At 48.6% G+C, this 20,894-nt stretch overlaps 1 protein-coding gene across 1 annotated transcript in view; it reads right to left on the bottom strand.

Moving 5' to 3' along the window:
• Positions 1–4,432: 4,432 nt before the first annotated feature.
• The window catches only part of LOC306765243 (syntaxin-binding protein 4), a gene marked incomplete at both ends in the record, with an annotated part of 222,431 nt that continues 205,969 nt past the window's right edge, over positions 4,433–20,894 (bottom strand). The window contains 8 exons of the mRNA XM_079252645.1: positions 4,433–4,607; positions 4,693–4,742; positions 5,192–5,308; positions 11,185–11,382; positions 11,482–11,547; positions 16,384–16,476; positions 17,485–17,612; positions 18,325–18,421. Of these exons, the coding sequence (XP_079108771.1) occupies positions 4,433–4,607; positions 4,693–4,742; positions 5,192–5,308; positions 11,185–11,382; positions 11,482–11,547; positions 16,384–16,476; positions 17,485–17,612; positions 18,325–18,421 (924 nt within the window). The remainder of the gene's footprint in view (positions 4,608–4,692; positions 4,743–5,191; positions 5,309–11,184; positions 11,383–11,481; positions 11,548–16,383; positions 16,477–17,484; positions 17,613–18,324; positions 18,422–20,894) is intronic.

The following is a 20,894-nucleotide window of genomic DNA, read 5'->3' as shown; positions in this document are numbered from 1 at the left end:
ACATGAACAAACTGAAGTCTATCAGATAAATATGATTTAAACCAGCTTAACGCTGTACCTGTAATTCCAACCACCTGTTCTAGTCTCTGTAACAGAATGTTATGATCGACTATCAAATGCAGCACTAAGATCAAGCAAGATAAGTACGGACACAAGTCCTTTGTCTGAGGCCATAAGAAGGTCATTAGTAACTTTCACCAATGCCGTCTCAGTGCTATGATGAGCTCTAAATTCTGACTGAAACTCTTCAAATAAATTATTTCTGCTCAGGTGGGCATGTAGCTGAGCGGAAACTATTTTCTCCAGAATTTTGGACATAAACGGGAGATTAGATGTGTCTATAATTTGGCTTCATAATCTTACACAATTTCTTCTTCTTTAGGGGAGCAACATTATCCAAGGTTGTACGCATTGAAGCTGTTATAGTATCAGCATGTTGATCAATCTGAGCAGGAGTAAGGCTTAAAGGGGGACTCTCAGTCATGCTAACACATGGTAGAGGGGAAAATTGATTCAATTGATTGTTTAAATTTGTAATAATATTGTCTGATAAACATCTACTATAGCAGAATTTATTTTTGGTCAGTGAGTAATCAAATAAAGTGAATTCAAAGGTTAATAAGAAGTGATCGGACAAGACAGGGTTTTGAGGAAATACTTTGAGCTTATCAGTCTCAATACCAGATGTTAGAACCAGATCAAGAGTATGACCATGAGAGTGAGTGGCTCCATTGACATTTTGTGAAAACCCAATTGAGTTTAGAATAGAGCTAAAGGAAATGTTTAAACTATCATTTTCATCGTCAACATGAATATTAAAATCACCTAGTACAATGACCTTATCAGTAGTCAGCACTAACTCAGACAAGAGATCAGAGAATTTGGTCAGAAACTCGGAGTAAGGTCCAGGTGGGCGATACACTAATGCTAAAAGGAGCGGTTTCTCTCAATTCCATTTTGGATGAGATAAATTTAATGTCAGGAATTAAAAGGATTTATAGTTAGTTTTGTGCTTAGGATTAATTAAAAATTCTGACTGAAAAATAGCTGCAACACCTCCTCCTCTGCCTGTAGTTCTAGGAATGTGAAAGTTTAAATAGTTAGCTGGCGTAGCTTCATTAATACTAACATAATCCTCTTGCTGTAACCAGGTATCCGTAAGACAGAATAAATCAATGTGGTGATCACCTATCAAGTCATTGACTAATAAAGACTTATTTGGGAGGGATCTAATATTCAGTAGGCCACACTTTATTGTCTTATTTTCAGATTTTATTAGATCCATTGTTTTTATTTTTATGAGGTTTTCACGATTAACCCCAGAAGTGTTTTTGTGTTGTTTAATTCTTACTGCTGGGGAGTTGTATAAGGTCGGAATGGGGTTTTGGGTGGGCGGTGGCAGGTGGGAAGCTGCAGAAAAGTGTGTAGGACTACAATCCTGCCTACAGACTGCAGGTTCTGCTCTGAACTGCCTTTCTGTAAAACTTATGTATCACTCAGCTGACTTCTATTCACACAGTTTTCCTAAAATGATACTAATAATTTCATGTTCAGACCAAAGGACAATAAAAATCTGGACTTTTGGAATTTTGAGTTATAGAAAGATGCTTCAGGAAACACGTTAGGATAAATCAGATACAGAAAGGCGACGCTGGGTCCACTCATCAGTTACTCCTTTAATATAAAACATAACAGAACATGAGGCCACACTGAAGATGCAAACAGGACACGTAACAGTTTTGTCTGCAGAAATGAAACAATGCTCCACATGGAGCCTACCACTGACGTCTGCTGCGACTACCAAACACAAGCGTACATGGCTGTTGCTACGGCGACAGAAAAGCTCCTCTGGATGCAGGAGGCATGAAGCTGCAGATGACCCTCACCTATACAACCTCCACTTCTTGCTGTTTAGAGAGTAAAGTGTGAGGGGACGGTATGGTGGTCTAGGTTGGGTTTTTCTACATCTTCCTTCGTAACATTTGCGGCAGAGCAAACAATCCAGGGTGAGGCGAGGCTGATGGCAGCGAGTGATCATGACAGAGAAGAAAAGTCTGAAAGTTCAGCTCGGGATGGTCTGGTCCGGGAAAACGAGCTTTCCTTCACATGCAGTGTGAGGTCAGGGAGGAATATGAACACGCTTTACAGCAGCATGTGTGTTGCGGACTCGGTCATGCAGCCCTTCAACAACACCTGCCGTCAAGGTCACATGGTCATTTGGCAGAGTCGAGGCGTCCTGCAGAGAGACGCTGAAAAAGTCAGCTGAAGACACTGGTCCGTGCACGAGCTTCGGTTTCCAAACGCGACACACCACAGAGAATCGAGGGTGCTGATTGGTTGAAGCTGTGCCCTTCATTCCTCGGCTTAAGGAACATTTGATGGTTGTGGAGAAGAAGGTTGTAGGTTCAGCTGCTCCTTCAGCTTCTGTGGTGACCTGATGGGTCCTCCTCCTGTCCTCCTACTGTCCTCTCCCAGTTCTCCTTCTCCTCCTGTCCTCTCCCAGTCCTCCTCCTCCTCCTGTCCTCTCCCAGTCCTCCTCCTGTCCTCCTACTGTCCTCTCCCAGTTCTCCTTCTCCTCCTGTCCTCTCCCAGTTCTCCTTCTCCTCCTGTCCTCTCCCAGTCCTCCTCCTCCTCCTGTCCTCTCCCAGTTCTCCTTCTCCTCCTGTCCTCTCCCAGTCCTCCTCCTCCTCCTGTCCTCTCCCAGTCCTCCTCCTCCTCCTGTCCTCTCCCAGTCCTCCTCCTCCTCCTGTCCTCTCCCAGTTCTCCTTCTCCTCCTGTCCTCTCCCAGTTCTCCTTCTCCTCCTGTCCTCTCCCAGTTCTCCTTCTCCTGTAATCTTCTTGGTCTCCTCCTGTTCTCATCCTGCCATCCTCCAGACCTCCTCCTCCTTGTTCCCAGTTGCTCAGACGTGATGACCATCACCATCTGACATGGCTTCTGATCCTGCAGATTCAGTAAAAACAAGATTAAAAAAAGGTGGAAGAAGACGATGAATTTTTTTATTATGTCAAAAAGAAAAAAAACTACTCGCTGTGATGAAACATGGCCGCCCCCTGCCCTGTAGTACCTATGCCCTGTGCAACTTTGACGTGTGCAGCGTTAATGTTTACGTGTGTCCCTCCCTGAGCCGTCACCTTATCGTGGTGGGGGGGTTTGTGTGTCCCGAAGATCCTAGCAGCTATGTTGTCGGGGGCTTTATGCCCCTGGTAGGGTCACCCATGGCAAACAGGTGTCTAGGGGAGGGACCAGACCAAGCACGGCTCTAAGATCCTTATAATGACTACGACAATGGACATAAATGTTCCCTTGCCCGGAAGCGGGTCATCGGGGCCCCCTCTGGAGCCAGACCTGGGGGTGGGACGAGAGCGAGCGTCTGGTGGCCGGGCCTTCGCCCATGGGGCCCGGTCGGGCTCAGCCTGAAAGGGTAACATGGGCCCCACCTCCAGTGGGCTCACCATCTGCAGGAGGAGCCGTAGGGGTCGGGTGCAGTGTGAGCTGGGCGGCAGCAAGGGGCGGGGACCCTGGCGGTCCGATCCCCGGCTGCAGAAGCTGGCTCTAGGGACGTGGAACGTCACCTCTCTGGTGGGGAAGGAGCCTGAGCTTGTGCGCGAGGTTGAGCGGTTCCGGCTAGATATAGTTGGACTCACCTCGACGCATGGTTTGGGCTCTGGAACCAGAACCCTCGAGAGGGGCTGGACCTTCTTCCACTCTGGAATTGCTCATGGTGGGAGGCGCCGAGCAGGTTTGGGCATTCTCGTCAACCCCAGCGTGGTCCCTGCACGTTGGGGTTTACCCCGGTGGATGAAAGGGTAGTTTCCCTCCGCCTCCGGGTGGGGGGACGGGTCCTGACTGTTGTCTCTGCTTATGCACCGAACAGCAGTTCAGAGTACCCACCCTTTCTGGGGTCCTTGGAGGGAGTGCTGGAGGGTGCTCCTTCTGGGGACTCCATTGTTCTGCTGGGGGACTTCAATGCTCACGTGGGCAATGACAGTGAGACCTGGAGGGGAGTGATTGGGAGGCATGGTCCCCCCCCTCTGAACCCAAATGGTGTTTTGTTATTGGACTTCTGTGCTCGTCATGAATTGTCCATAACGAACACCATGTTCCAACATAAGAGTGTCCATATGTACACCTGGCAGTGTACATATGGACACTCTTATGTTGGTGTTCCAGGCACGTCCCTCTAGGAGGAGACCCCGGGGAAGACCCAGGACACGCTGGAGGGATTACATCTCTCGGCTGGCCTGGGAATGCCTCACGATCCTCCCACAGAGTTGGCAAAAGTGGCTGGGGAGAGGGAAGTCTGGGCTTCCCTGCTTAGACTGCTGCCCCCGCGACCCGACCCCGGATAAGCGGCAAAAGATGGATGGCGTTGGCGTGTGCAGCGTTGACGTGAAACATTGACGTCTTATCTTAAAGTCAACCTTCACATTTTCATGTCATGGCAGGTGAAAGAGCTGAGAATGATCCCAGCTTCACTCTCCGACCTGGATCATCAGTAGAAACAGCCGTCCCTCCCTCCACCAGCGCTTTGGCCTCCACAGCCAGCTGGAAGGCGGGGTCAGGAAGCGGAGAGGGCGTGTCAGGGCTGTCTGCGGCTGGAGAAGACCTGACGGAGGACCAGAGAGGGGGTTACAGCGAGACCGCTGAAGAAGGCTGCAGGGAGGAATCATGAAAGGTTCTGGGTTCCTTACCCGCCCTCTCCTCCAAACAGCGTCGCTGTCGTCAGGACTTTATGAACGTTCTGTTGAGAGACAACGTCAAAGGTTTTTAGTCTTCATACAGTATCACATGTCCTGATGAAAAGACCTTGGTGGACCCAGACTGGATTTAAAGCATCTCTACACCTGGATCTGGATCTGTTCTGACTGACGTGGTTTTTCCACCAGTCTGTGCTGGATCCAGTCCAGGTTTATCTAAACAAACAGAAGGAAAGAAACCAGGAAGGCTACAGTTTCCCTGTCAGCCACCAGGAGGCGGTGTGAATCTGTGACAGTGAGCTGGAGCTGTTTGGGAATTTGGATCCTCATGCAGAAAGCAGCAGATCTCTCTACTAATGGAGGTCTACAAGACCTCTGTTTATTTTATGTTTTTAATTATCTGCAGACTGGGACAGAGTCGGACAGACGGGTGTTCCTGCGTCTCATTGGTCAGACTCTACCTGTGCAAATGGTCTCATTGGTCAGACTCTACCTGTGCAAATCCCAGCAGCTTCTTGTTGGAGATCTCCAGGTGTTTCCTGCTCAGCTCTGATTTCCTCAGCTGGGTGTCAATGGTCGTCAGCTTCCTGTTCAGGTCCACCACCTCCTCCTGCCAAACACATGTGAAATCTGCATCATGCACATGTGTGTGGAGGTCACACCCGGCATGCCGCCAACGTGCTGCAGGTTGGATTTCTACTGAACTCTGAATGGAAGGTTTGTGATGTGGACTTAACCAGCATGTGTTTGCTGCAGAGCATTCAGGAGCTAAACCCACGTGAGTGTGTTGCAGCAGCTGTCACGTTTTCTTCTCCTCTGTTTTATTCTCTTATCTGTGTGACTGGATTCCGTTTTATCGTGCAGCTGGTGGGCGGCGTGTCGGCACACAGCCGGGGGATTTACCGCCTGAAATAAAGCCACAGGTACCGAGGCTGCGGAGCAGAGGAAGATTAATGTAAAGCCGTCTTTTCATAGGGTGAAAACGGGATTCAGCAAGATGATGCTGCTCTGAGAGGACGACACCAGAGGACGAGCTCCCCACCAGACCCAGATGTCTGAGTCTCAGCAACCCCATACAGAGGCAAGAAGTCCAGTCTGGACCGTTTTCATAGCGTCCTGCAGCATCTGGAGGACTTGTGCTTCATGCTGTGTCCAGATTAAGACCAGGTGCAGCAAGTTTAATCACATACCAGCAGTCCCAAAGACTTTTCACCAACTTAACCAAGTAAAGATAGTCCACAGGCTGCATCCTTGGGGTTGACTAGTCCTTGTTTTAAATCAGCTACAGATGAGTTAACAAGTAACTGCTCCTCTACGTGTCCACCAACCTCCTGACTCCATGTGGATGTCTGAGCCTAATGTGAGCTGGTGAACAATCCTTCATCACCATTATCAAGATGCTGAGTCATCATCAGATCTGCCTAAAGGTGCGACGCTGAGCTGTTTACGCCAGATGTAAAGATGCTGAGTCATCATCAGATCTGCCTAAAGGTGTGACGCTGAGCTGTTTACACCAGATGTAAAGATGCTGAGTCATCATCAGATCTGCCTAAAGGTGCGACGCTGAGCTGTTTACACCAGATGTAAAGATGCTGAGTCATCATCAGATCTGCCTAAAGGTGCGACGCTGAGCTGTTTACGCCAGATGAAAAGATGCTGAGTCATCATCAGATCTGCCTAAAGGTGCGACGCTGAGCTGTTTACGCCAGATGAAAAGATGCTGAGTCATCATCAGATCTGCCTAAAGGTGCGACGCTGAGCTGTTTACACCAGATGTAAAGATGCTGAGTCATCATCAGATCTGCCTAAAGGTGCGACGCTGAGCTGTTTACACCAGATGTAAAGATGCTGAGTCATCATCAGATCTGCCGAAAGGTGCGACGCTGAGCTGTTTACACCAGATGTAAAGATGCTGAGTCATCATCAGATCTGCCGAAAGGTGTGACGCTGAGCTGTTTACACCAGATGTAAAGATGCTGAGTCATCATCAGATCTGCCTAAAGGTGCGACGCTGAGCTGTTTACACCAGATGTAAAGATGCTGAGTCATCATCAGATCTGCCTAAAGGTGCGACGCTGAGCTGTTTACGCCAGATGAAAAGATGCTGAGTCATCATCAGATCTGCCTAAAGGTGCGACGCTGAGCTGTTTACGCCAGATGAAAAGATGCTGAGTCATCATCAGATCTGCCTAAAGGTGCGACGCTGAGCTGTTTACACCAGATGTAAAGATGCTGAGTCATCATCAGATCTGCCTAAAGGTGCGACGCTGAGCTGTTTACACCAGATGTAAAGATGCTGAGTCATCATCAGATCTGCCTAAAGGTGTGACGCTGAGCTGTTTACACCAGATGTAAAGATGCTGAGTCATCATCAGATCTGCCTAAAGGTGCGACGCTGAGCTGTTTACACCAGATGAAAAGATGCTGAGTCATCATCAGATCTGCCTAAAGGTGTGACGCTGAGCTGTTTACACCAGATGTAAAGATGCTGAGTCATCATCAGATCTGCCTAAAGGTGCGACGCTGAGCTGTTTACGCCAGATGAAAAGATGCTGAGTCATCATCAGATCTGCCTAAAGGTGCGACGCTGAGCTGTTTACGCCAGATGAAAAGATGCTGAGTCATCATCAGATCTGCCTAAAGGTGCGACGCTGAGCTGTTTACGCCAGATGAAAAGATGCTGAGTCATCATCAGATCTGCCTAAAGGTGCGACGCTGAGCTGTTTACACCAGATGTAAAGATGCTGAGTCATCATCAGATCTGCCTAAAGGTGTGACGCTGAGCTGTTTACACCAGATGTAAAGATGCTGAGTCATCATCAGATCTGCCTAAAGGTGTGACGCTGAGCTGTTTACGCCAGATGAAAAGATGCTGAGTCATCATCAGATCTGCCTAAAGGTGTGACGCTGAGCTGTTTACACCAGATGTAAAGATGCTGAGTCATCATCAGATCTGCCGAAAGGTGTGACGCTGAGCTGTTTACACCAGATGTAAAGATGCTGAGTCATCATCAGATCTGCCTAAAGGTGTGACGCTGAGCTGTTTACGCCAGATGTAAAGATGCTGAGTCATCATCAGATCTGCCTAAAGGTGCGACGCTGAGCTGTTTACGCCAGATGAAAAGATGCTGAGTCATCATCAGATCTGCCTAAAGGTGCGACGCTGAGCTGTTTACGCCAGATGAAAAGATGCTGAGTCATCATCAGATCTGCCTAAAGGTGCGACGCTGAGCTGTTTACACCGGATGTAAAGATGCTGAGTCATCATCAGATCTGCCTAAAGGTGCCTAAAGGTGAGCTGAGCTGTTTACACCAGATGTAAAGATGCTGAGTCATCATCAGATCTGCCTAAAGGTGCGACGCTGAGCTGTTTACACCAGATGTAAAGATGCTGAGTCATCATCAGATCTGCCTAAAGGTGCGACGCTGAGCTGTTTACACCAGATGTAAAGATGCTGAGTCATCATCAGATCTGCCTAAAGGTGCGACGCTGAGCTGTTTACACCAGATGTAAAGATGCTGAGTCATCATCAGATCTGCCTAAAGGTGCGACGCTGAGCTGTTTACGCCAGATGTAAAGATGCTGAGTCATCATCAGATCTGCCTAAAGGTGCGACGCTGAGCTGTTTACGCCAGATGAAAAGATGCTGAGTCATCATCAGATCTGCCTAAAGGTGCGACGCTGAGCTGTTTACGCCAGATGAAAAGATGCTGAGTCATCATCAGATCTGCCTAAAGGTGCGACGCTGAGCTGTTTACACCAGATGTAAAGATGCTGAGTCATCATCAGATCTGCCTAAAGGTGCGACGCTGAGCTGTTTACACCAGATGTAAAGATGCTGAGTCATCATCAGATCTGCCTAAAGGTGTGACGCTGAGCTGTTTACACCAGATGTAAAGATGCTGAGTCATCATCAGATCTGCCTAAAGGTGCGACGCTGAGCTGTTTACACCAGATGAAAAGATGCTGAGTCATCATCAGATCTGCCTAAAGGTGTGACGCTGAGCTGTTTACACCAGATGTAAAGATGCTGAGTCATCATCAGATCTGCCGAAAGGTGTGACGCTGAGCTGTTTACACCAGATGTAAAGATGCTGAGTCATCATCAGATCTGCCGAAAGGTGTGACGCTGAGCTGTTTACACCAGATGTAAAGATGCTGAGTCATCATCAGATCTGCCTAAAGGTGTGACGCTGAGCTGTTTACACCAGATGTAAAGATGCTGAGTCATCATCAGATCTGCCTAAAGGTGCGACGCTGAGCTGTTTACGCCAGATGTAAAGATGCTGAGTCATCATCAGATCTGCCTAAAGGTGCGACGCTGAGCTGTTTACGCCAGATGTAAAGATGCTGAGTCATCATCAGATCTGCCTAAAGGTGCGACGCTGAGCTGTTTACGCCAGATGTAAAGATGCTGAGTCATCATCAGATCTGCCTAAAGGTGCGACGCTGAGCTGTTTACGCCAGATGTAAAGATGCTGAGTCATCATCAGATCTGCCTAAAGGTGCGACGCTGAGCTGTTTACGCCAGATGAAAAGATGCTGAGTCATCATCAGATCTGCCTAAAGGTGCGACGCTGAGCTGTTTACACCAGATGTAAAGATGCTGAGTCATCATCAGATCTGCCTAAAGGTGCGACGCTGAGCTGTTTACACCAGATGTAAAGATGCTGAGTCATCATCAGATCTGCCTAAAGGTGTGACGCTGAGCTGTTTACGCCAGATGAAAAGATGCTGAGTCATCATCAGATCTGCCTAAAGGTGTGACGCTGAGCTGTTTACACCAGATGTAAAGATGCTGAGTCATCATCAGATCTGCCGAAAGGTGTGACGCTGAGCTGTTTACACCAGATGTAAAGATGCTGAGTCATCATCAGATCTGCCTAAAGGTGTGACGCTGAGCTGTTTACGCCAGATGTAAAGATGCTGAGTCATCATCAGATCTGCCTAAAGGTGCGACGCTGAGCTGTTTACGCCAGATGAAAAGATGCTGAGTCATCATCAGATCTGCCTAAAGGTGCGACGCTGAGCTGTTTACGCCAGATGAAAAGATGCTGAGTCATCATCAGATCTGCCTAAAGGTGCGACGCTGAGCTGTTTACGCCAGATGAAAAGATGCTGAGTCATCATCAGATCTGCCTAAAGGTGCGACGCTGAGCTGTTTACGCCAGATGAAAAGATGCTGAGTCATCATCAGATCTGCCTAAAGGTGCGACGCTGAGCTGTTTACGCCAGATGAAAAGATGCTGAGTCATCATCAGATCTGCCTAAAGGTGCGACGCTGAGCTGTTTACACCAGATGTAAAGATGCTGAGTCATCATCAGATCTGCCTAAAGGTGTGACGCTGAGCTGTTTACACCAGATGTAAAGATGCTGAGTCATCATCAGATCTGCCTAAAGGTGTGACGCTGAGCTGTTTACGCCAGATGAAAAGATGCTGAGTCATCATCAGATCTGCCTAAAGGTGTGACGCTGAGCTGTTTACACCAGATGTAAAGATGCTGAGTCATCATCAGATCTGCCGAAAGGTGTGACGCTGAGCTGTTTACACCAGATGTAAAGATGCTGAGTCATCATCAGATCTGCCTAAAGGTGTGACGCTGAGCTGTTTACGCCAGATGTAAAGATGCTGAGTCATCATCAGATCTGCCTAAAGGTGCGACGCTGAGCTGTTTACGCCAGATGAAAAGATGCTGAGTCATCATCAGATCTGCCTAAAGGTGCGACGCTGAGCTGTTTACGCCAGATGAAAAGATGCTGAGTCATCATCAGATCTGCCTAAAGGTGCGACGCTGAGCTGTTTACACCGGATGTAAAGATGCTGAGTCATCATCAGATCTGCCTAAAGGTGCCTAAAGGTGAGCTGAGCTGTTTACACCAGATGTAAAGATGCTGAGTCATCATCAGATCTGCCTAAAGGTGCGACGCTGAGCTGTTTACACCAGATGTAAAGATGCTGAGTCATCATCAGATCTGCCTAAAGGTGCGACGCTGAGCTGTTTACACCAGATGTAAAGATGCTGAGTCATCATCAGATCTGCCTAAAGGTGCGACGCTGAGCTGTTTACACCAGATGTAAAGATGCTGAGTCATCATCAGATCTGCCTAAAGGTGCGACGCTGAGCTGTTTACACCAGATGTAAAGATGCTGAGTCATCATCAGATCTGCCTAAAGGTGTGACGCTGAGCTGTTTACGCCAGATGAAAAGATGCTGAGTCATCAGATCTGCCTAAAGGTGCGACGCTGAGCTGTTTACACCAGATGTAAAGATGCTGAGTCATCATCAGATCTGCCTAAAGGTGTGACGCTGAGCTGTTTACACCAGATGTAAAGATGCTGAGTCATCATCAGATCTGCCTAAAGGTGTGACGCTGAGCTGTTTACACCAGATGTAAAGATGCTGAGTCATCATCAGATGTGCTGTCTGCATCCAGATCTCATGTCAAACACGTGAACAAAGTTCAGTACCTGCTTCGGGCTCACCTTGGCGGACTCTGGTCCTCGAGCTTGCCTCTTGTTGGCCAGCTGGTTCTTCAGGTCTCTGATCTCTGCCTCCAGCAGCTGGATAACCTCCTCGTAGTCCTGCTCAGCGCCGCTGGTCTGCTGCTGCACCGCCTCAGCCTCCGCCGCCTGCAGGCGGCTTTTCAGACGGGTGTTTTCCTCCACCGTCAAACAGGCTTTCTGGAAAGGACATTGGAATGTTGTCCGACATGCAGCTGGCTGGCTTTGATGTGCACAGACATAAAACCAGTTGGCCTCAAGTCCTCGCTGGCCTCTCACCTCCGACGTCTTCTGCAGCTCCTCCTCCAGGGTTTTCTTGCTATGCTCCATGTCCTTCAGAATCACCTGCCAAGACAGGCAGGACAGAACGTCTCAGATGTGTTTCTGTCTCCCGCCTTCATTTCACTCAAACTACATGCCCAGCTGGATGTGGTCCACCTGGATGTGGTCCACCTGGATGTGGTCCAGTGGGGGATCGGCATCTCCTTAAGAAGGCCTATCATGTTAGTATTTTTGTTTACTGAATACTGGAGCAAATAAAAAGTAGGAAAATGCTTCAGCAGAATCTGCTGTTAGAAGGAAATACTGGTTGTTTATGAGCAGAGAACAGCTAAATACGACTTTTCAGACATGGAAAACACAAACATAATGCAGATTTAGTCCTGGATCATGAGAAAACTCTGGGATAAGATCATGTCATTCAGAAGGTTCTGTTTTGCAGATGGAGGTTTAACTTGAAACGTTACAGGAGAAATGCCAGAAAATCTGGGATTAACAAAAGAAAAAGGTTATATGAAATTAAACCAAATAATGAAATTATTTAAACGAGTTTTTAAACGAAAAAATATTCAGTTTCTGGTTTAATTTCTACAAGAAAAACCAAAACAGAACATCTCCATCATCAGAGAAACAGAACATCTCCATCATCAGAGAACCGGAACATCTCCATCATCAGAGAACCAGAACATCTCCACCATGATGGAAACAGAACATCTCCATCATCAGAGAACCAGAACATCAGAACCAGAACATCTCCACCATGATGGAACCAGAACATCTCCATCATGTTGGAACCAGAACATCTCCACCATGATGGAACCAGAACATCAGAACCAGAACATCTCCATCATGTTGGAACCAGAACATCTCCACCATGATGGAACCAGAACATCAGAACCAGAATATCTCCATCATGTTGGAACCAGAACATCTCCATCATGTTGGAACCAGAACATCTCCACCATGATGGAACCAGAACATCAGAACCAGAACATCTCCATCATGTTGGAACCAGAACATCTCCACCATGATGGAACCAGAACATCAGAACCAGAACATCTCCATCATGATGGAACCAGAACATCTCCATCATGTTGGAACCAGAACATCTCCACCATGATGGAACCAGAACATCAGAACCAGAACATCTCCATCATGTTGGAACCAGAACATCAGAACCAGAACATCTCCACCATGATGGAACCAGAACATCTCCATCATGTTGGAACCAGAACATCTCCACCATGATGGAACCAGAACATCAGAACCAGAACATCTCCATCATGATGGAACCAGAACATCTCCATCATGTTGGAACCAGAACATCTCCACCATGATGGAACCAGAACATCAGAACCAGAACATCTCCATCATGTTGGAACCAGAACATCTCCACCATGATGGAACCAGAACATCAGAACCAGAATATCTCCATCATGTTGGAACCAGAACATCTCCACCATGATGGAACCAGAACATCTCCACCATGATGGAACCAGAACATCAGAACCAGAACATCTCCGTCATGTTGGAACCAGAACATCTCCACCATGATGGAACCAGAACATCAGAACCAGAACATCTCCATCATGTTGGAACCAGAACATCTCCACCATGATGGAACCAGAACATCAGAACCAGAATATCTCCATCATGTTGGAACCAGAACATCTCCACCATGATGGAACCAGAACATCTCCACCATGATGGAACCAGAACATCAGAACCAGAACATCTCCGTCATGTTGGAACCAGAACATCTCCACCATGATGGAACCAGAACATCAGAACCAGAACATCTCCATCATGTTGGAACCAGAACATCTCCACCATGATGGAACCAGAATATCTCCATCATGTTGGAACCAGAACATCTCCACCATGATGGAACCAGAACATCTCCACCATGATGGAACCAGAACATCAGAACCAGAACATCTCCGTCATGTTGGAACCAGAACATCTCCACCATGATGGAACCAGAACATCAGAACCAGAACATCTCCACCATGATGGAACCAGAATATCTCCATCATGTTGGAACCAGAACATCTCCACCATGATGGAACCAGAACATCTCCACCATGATGGAACCAGAACATCAGAACCAGAACATCTCTGTCATGTTGGAACCAGAACATCTCCACCATGATGGAACCAGAACATCAGAACCAGAACATCTCCATCATGTTGGAACCAGAACATCTCCACCATGATGGAACCAGAACATCAGAACCAGAACATCTCCGTCATGTTGGAACCAGAACATCTCCACCATGATGGAACCAGAACATCAGAACCAGAACATCTCCACCATGATGGAACCAGAATATCTCCATCATGTTGGAACCAGAACATCTCCATCATGTTGGAACCAGAACATCTCCACCATGATGGAACCAGAACATCAGAACCAGAATATCTCCATCATGTTGGAACCAGAACATCTCCATCATGTTGGAACCAGAACATCTCCACCATGATGGAACCAGAACATCAGAACCAGAACATCTCCATCATGTTGGAACCAGAACATCTCCACCATGATGGAACCAGAACATCAGAACCAGAACATCTCCATCATGATGGAACCAGAACATCTCCATCATGTTGGAACCAGAACATCTCCACCATGATGGAACCAGAACATCAGAACCAGAACATCTCCATCATGTTGGAACCAGAACATCAGAACCAGAACATCTCCACCATGATGGAACCAGAACATCTCCATCATGTTGGAACCAGAACATCTCCACCATGATGGAACCAGAACATCAGAACCAGAACATCTCCATCATGATGGAACCAGAACATCTCCATCATGTTGGAACCAGAACATCTCCACCATGATGGAACCAGAACATCAGAACCAGAACATCTCCATCATGTTGGAACCAGAACATCTCCACCATGATGGAACCAGAACATCAGAACCAGAATATCTCCATCATGTTGGAACCAGAACATCTCCACCATGATGGAACCAGAACATCTCCACCATGATGGAACCAGAACATCAGAACCAGAACATCTCCGTCATGTTGGAACCAGAACATCTCCACCATGATGGAACCAGAACATCAGAACCAGAACATCTCCATCATGTTGGAACCAGAACATCTCCACCATGATGGAACCAGAACATCAGAACCAGAATATCTCCATCATGTTGGAACCAGAACATCTCCACCATGATGGAACCAGAACATCTCCACCATGATGGAACCAGAACATCAGAACCAGAACATCTCCGTCATGTTGGAACCAGAACATCTCCACCATGATGGAACCAGAACATCAGAACCAGAACATCTCCATCATGTTGGAACCAGAACATCTCCACCATGATGGAACCAGAATATCTCCATCATGTTGGAACCAGAACATCTCCACCATGATGGAACCAGAACATCTCCACCATGATGGAACCAGAACATCAGAACCAGAACATCTCCGTCATGTTGGAACCAGAACATCTCCACCATGATGGAACCAGAACATCAGAACCAGAACATCTCCACCATGATGGAACCAGAATATCTCCATCATGTTGGAACCAGAACATCTCCACCATGATGGAACCAGAACATCTCCACCATGATGGAACCAGAACATCAGAACCAGAACATCTCTGTCATGTTGGAACCAGAACATCTCCACCATGATGGAACCAGAACATCAGAACCAGAACATCTCCATCATGTTGGAACCAGAACATCTCCACCATGATGGAACCAGAACATCTCCATCATGTTGGAACCAGAACATCAGAACCAGAACATCTCCGTCATGTTGGAACCAGAACATCAGAACCAGAACATCTCCATCATGTTGGAACCAGAACATCTCCATCATGTTGGAACCAGAACATCAGAACCAGAACATCTCCATCATGTTGGAACCAGAACATCTCCACCATGATGGAACCAGAACATCTCCATCATGTTGGAACCAGAACATCAGAACCAGAACATCTCCGTCATGTTGGAACCAGAACATCAGAACCAGAACATCTCCATCATGTTGGAACCAGAACATCTCCATCATGTTGGAACCAGAACATCAGAACCAGAACATCTCCGTCATGTTGGAACCAGAACATCAGAACCAGAACATCTCCATCATGTTGGAACCAGAACATCTCCATCATGTTGGAACCAGAACATCAGAACCAGAACATCTCCATCATGTTGGAACCAGAACATCTCCACCATGTTGGAACCAGAACATCTCCATCATGTTGGAACCAGAACATCAGAACCAGAACATTTCCGTCATGTTGGAACCAGAACATCAGAACCAGAACATCTCCATCATGTTGGAACCAGAACATCAGAACCAGAACATCTCCGTCATGTTGGAACCAGAACATCAGAACCAGAACATCTCCATCATGTTGGAACCAGAACATCTCCATCATGTTGGAACCAGATCATCAGAACCAGAACATCTCCCTCATGTTGGGAAGACACCTGAGTTCCTCAGGAGGATATTCACTGATAGTACTCCACCACATCATCTAACGCCTTCGTCTTCTTCTGTGGTGTGTTTGCTGGTAGCGAGCTCCAAGCGGGATGAATCCACAGAGGAGTGGAAATGTGATTCTTCCCGACACGTCCCGTTCTGGGAATGTTTGGAATGTTTGGAGCCGCGGTAACAGGAGAGGATGTCATGATTCATCTGTTCCTGTGAAATATTTTAAACTTTTTAAGGAATCAGATGAAACCTGAAACGGTGCGCCGCTAACCGAGCCAGTGGTCCAGCGGAGACGTGAACAATGGTGGTGGCCACATTCTAACACTGGATCCATCTGGAAGCTGTCAGGGCATCCTGCTAGATTCCGTCCAGCCGAGAGAGGTGTGTGTGTGTGTGTGTGTGTGTGTGTGTGTGTGTGTGTACCTTCAACTGCTTCATCTGGGTCTGCAGCTGCTTGACCTCAGTCTGAAACTGCTCGATCTCCTCGCTGCTGTAGCTGCACTCCGACTCGTATGTCTGCACACAGACAGGGTGTTTAAACAGGACCACTGAGACCAGTTTGATGCTTTGGGATGTAACTGGACTGAGACCAGTTTGATGCTTTGGGATGTAACTGGACTGAGACCAGTTTGATGCTTTGGGATGTAACTGGACTGAGACCAGTTTGATGTTTTGGGATGTAACTGGACTGAGACCAGTTTGATGCTTTGGGATGTAACTGGACTGAGACCAGTTTGATGTTTTGGGATGTAACTGGACTGAGACCAGTTTGATGCTTTGGGATGTAACTGGACTGAGACCAGTTTGATGCTTTGGGATGTAACTGGACTGAGACCAGTTTGATGCTTTGGGATGTAACTGGACTGAGACCAGTTTGATGTTTTGGGATGTAACTGGACTGAGACCAGTTTGATGCTTTGGGATGTAACTGGACTGAGACCAGTTTGATGTTTTGGGATGTAACTGGACTGAGACCAGTTTGATGCTTTGGGATGTAACTGGACTGAGACCAGTTTGATGCTTTGGGATGTAACTGGACTGAGACCAGTTTGATGCTTTGGGATGTAACTGGACTGAGACCAGTTTGATGCTTTGGGATGTAACTGGACTGAGACCAGTTTGATGCTTTGGGATGTAACTGGACTGAGACCAGTTTGATGTTTTGGGATGTAACTGGACTGAGACCAGTTTGATGTTTTGGGATGTAACTGGACTGAGACCAGTTTGATGCTTTGGGATGTAACTGGACTGAGACCAGTTTGATGCTTTGGGATGTAACTGGACTGAGACCAGTTTGATGCTTTGGGATGTAACTGGACTGAGACCAGTTTGATGCTTTGGGATGTAACTGGACTGAGACCAGTTTGATGCTTTGGGATGTAACTGGACTGAGACCAGTTTGATGTTTTGGGATGTAACTGGACTGAGACCAGTTTGATGCTTTGGGATGTAACTGGACTGAGACCAGTTTGATGTTTTGGGATGTAACTGGTCAGTGAAACACTGGGAGAGAGGCGAGCTTACTGGTGAATGGAAGGCCGACGTGTCCATCAGACTGGCTGCTTCGTGATAGGAAAACGTGAAGGGACCAGAACCCAGATCCAGCTCCTCCAGTTCCTCCTGGAAGATGCTCCTGGTAGCCTCCACAAAGTCTGAGACAAGAATGCAAGCAGATAACTGGTTACCGTGGCAACACGTAGAGCTACCAGTGTGAATGAGGAGATTTTGAACAGATAAAACTGGTGAGATGTGAGGGGACACAACGACGACTGAAACTTATCCTAAAGAGATGTTTAATGAGCCGTGCTGTGTACTGTGTTCACACTGTCACCATGTATCCATCCCATAATATCAAGTATCCATCCTCCTGACCATCAGGAGCAGGAATTCTGCCACAGGTCACTATGTAGAAACCAGGTGGTGCAGCGTGAGGCTTCATCCTGAGTGACAGCCTGATGCACACACACCTCGGCTGGTTTCATGACGTCTGTGTGTGTGTGTGTGTGTGTGTGTGTGTGTGTGTGTGTCCAGCTGGAAGCGGCGTCTCGGACCTGACAGCATTGCTACATGTTACACGTCTCTGTGTGTCCAAACATCCAGGAATCCCATCAGATGCTGCCAAGGCAGCGCCTCGTCTTCCTCGGCTCCACGTGTAAAGCAGTGACACCAGATAAGGACACAGTTTAACTCCCAAAACCCCAACCAACCCCGCGCTTCACGTCTCCCCACACCGGCGGGGCCACAACGAGATCCAGTAGAAGATACGACTCGTACGGGGGGGGGAGACAACTGTGACTGCTGATCGAGACTTCCTGTAACCGTGGAGACGGGGTATAAAGGAGGGAAAGACTCTGGGTGCCTTACCTCCATACGCCACCGTTCCCTGTGGGTCAGGACCCAAACTTTGTCTCAACTTCTTCCTCTTCTCCTCTGTGACATCCAAACCGAGGAAGGTGAGAGCCTGGAAGAGACGTGGACTCAGATAAACACCACAGTTCCACACCTGTGCAGGTAAATCTAGTGCTGTGACTGTGTGTGTGTGAGCATGTCGGTATAAACATCAGTCAGTTCTCTGAAGCTGAACGCGACCTCGATAAGGAGATGATGCAGTTTTAACCGTTCCTCGGCTCTTAGCTCACATTCAGGTCTTCTTGTCTCTGCTGAAGATAAATTTACTCGACCAGGATTCTGTTGGTCCTTCATGAGATATTTTTCTGTCTAACAACAAATATGAAGAGACAAGACAAAGACCTGTTGGCTCTGCAGAACGCTGCAGGATGTTTCCCGGGCGGGGGTGCTCAGCTGAGCTGATGGTGAGGAGTCCAGAGGAAACTAGCTGTGCTCTAACTTCATGTTAATGATTAAACGTTACCTTCCCACATCGCTGCAGACACAACTCAGACTTTATTCCACATGTTTTCACTGGTTTATTTCAAGCACAACGGCTGGAAATATGTTGGCTGTTTGCTGCAGACATGTTCATAAACACCACTGCAGCATGAAGACTAATATCATCCAGCGTGCACGACGACCAGCTCTGCACCCAGACAGAAGGAAGCAGAAGCCTCCTTCTCTCTGTTTGCAAAGGAACCAACAGATCCAGAGAGAACCGTGTTCTGCACAGAAACTCTCCCGTCTCCTTATCCCACTAATGAATCAGTAGATTAGAAGCCTGAGAGAGAAGAGCTGATGTGCAGAGAGATGGACAGCTGGAGGGCAGAGGACGGCGGGGAGGAGAATGTGCTGAGAGAGGCAAAGTAACGCAGAACCGAACGGCAGATAGAGCAAGAACACAAAGATCAATAAGTAGATAAGACAGATCTGGTGGAGCAGACGGAGAAATGAAACTGGAAGAATGAGGTCATCGCTCCTCCATCGGATTCTGTTTCAGGGTTTTCCTTTTGGGATTCGATCTTCAGTCATCTTCCAGTCGGCCTGAATCTGCAGGAAGTTTTCATTCAGACCGACCGAGAGGTTTAGGGTCCGAATAATCACAGTGATGGAGGTAAGATGGCACTGGGTCCAGCTCCCGTCCCATGGTGCACTGGGTCCAGCTCCCGTCCCATGGTGCACTGGGTCCAGCTCCCGTCCCATGGTGCACTGGGTCCAGCTCCCGTCCCATGGTGCACTGGGTCCAGCTCCCGTCCCATGGTGCACTGGGTCCAGCTCCCGTCCCATGGTGCACTGGGTCCAGCTCCCGTCCCATGGTGCACTGGGTCCAGCTCCCGTCCCATGGTGCACTGGGTCCAGCTCCCGTCCCATGGTGCACTGGGTCCAGCTCCCGTCCCATGGTGCACTGGGTCCAGCTCCCGTCCCATGGTGCACTGGGTCCAGCTCCCGTCCCATGGTGCACTGGGTCCAGCTCCCGTCCCATGGTGCACTGGGTCCAGCTCCCGTCCCATGGTGCACTGGGTCCAGCTCCCGTCCCATGGTGCACTGGGTCCAGCTCCCGTCCCATGGTGCACTGGGTCCAGCTCCCGTCCCATGGTGCACTGGGTCCAGCTCCCGTCCCATGGTGCACTGGGTCCAGCTCCCGTCCCATGGTGCACTGGGTCCAGCTCCCGTCCCATGGTGCACTGGGTCCAGCTCCCGTCCCATGGTGCACTGGGTCCAGCTCCCGTCCCATGATGCACTGGGTCCAGCTCCCGTCCCATGATGCACTGGGTCCAGCTCCCGTCCCATGATGCACTGGGTCCAGCTCCCGTCCCATGATGCACTGGGTCCAGCTCCCGTCCCCCGATGCACTGGGAGACGTGCCCCGATGCACTGGGAGACGTGCCGTGATGCACTGGGAGACGTGCCGTGATGCACTGGGAGACGTCCCCCGATGCACTGGGAGACGTGCCGTGATGCACTGGGAGACGTGCCGTGATGCACTGGGAGACGTCCCCCGATGCACTGGGAGACGTCCCCCGATGCACTGGGAGACGTGCCGTGATGCACTGGGAGACGTCCCCCGATGCACTGGGAGACGTGCCGTGATGCACTGGGAGACGTGCCGTGATGCACTGGGAGACGTGCCGTGATGCACTGGGAGACGTCCCCCGATGCACTGGGAGACGTCCCCCGATGCACTGGGAGACGTGCCGTGATGCACTGGGAGACGTGCCGTGATGCACTGGGAGACGTCCCCTGATGCACTGGGAGACGTCCCCTGATGCACTGGGAGACGTCCCCCGATGCACTGGGAGACGTGCCGTGATGCACTGGGAGACGTGCCGTGATGCACTGGGAGACGTCCCCTGATGCACTGGGAGACGTCCCCTGATGCACTGGGAGACTGTGCATCACTTTCTAGATGCAGGAGCGTATTTCAGATAAACAGCAGAATGAACTGCATAAAGATTCTGTTATGTAGGAAAATAACGACTCGCAGCTTTAACAAACTTCTCTTCTGGTCCTTCATGTTCTATTAGAAAAGAAGGATCTCATCA

Source organism: Telmatherina bonti (assembly GCF_933228915.1).
Source record: "Telmatherina bonti genome assembly, chromosome: 14".
Lineage (NCBI taxonomy): Eukaryota > Metazoa > Chordata > Actinopteri > Atheriniformes > Telmatherinidae > Telmatherina > Telmatherina bonti.
The sequence above is the reverse complement of the archived record's forward strand: the minus strand, read 5'-3'. Positions and strand labels throughout refer to the sequence as shown.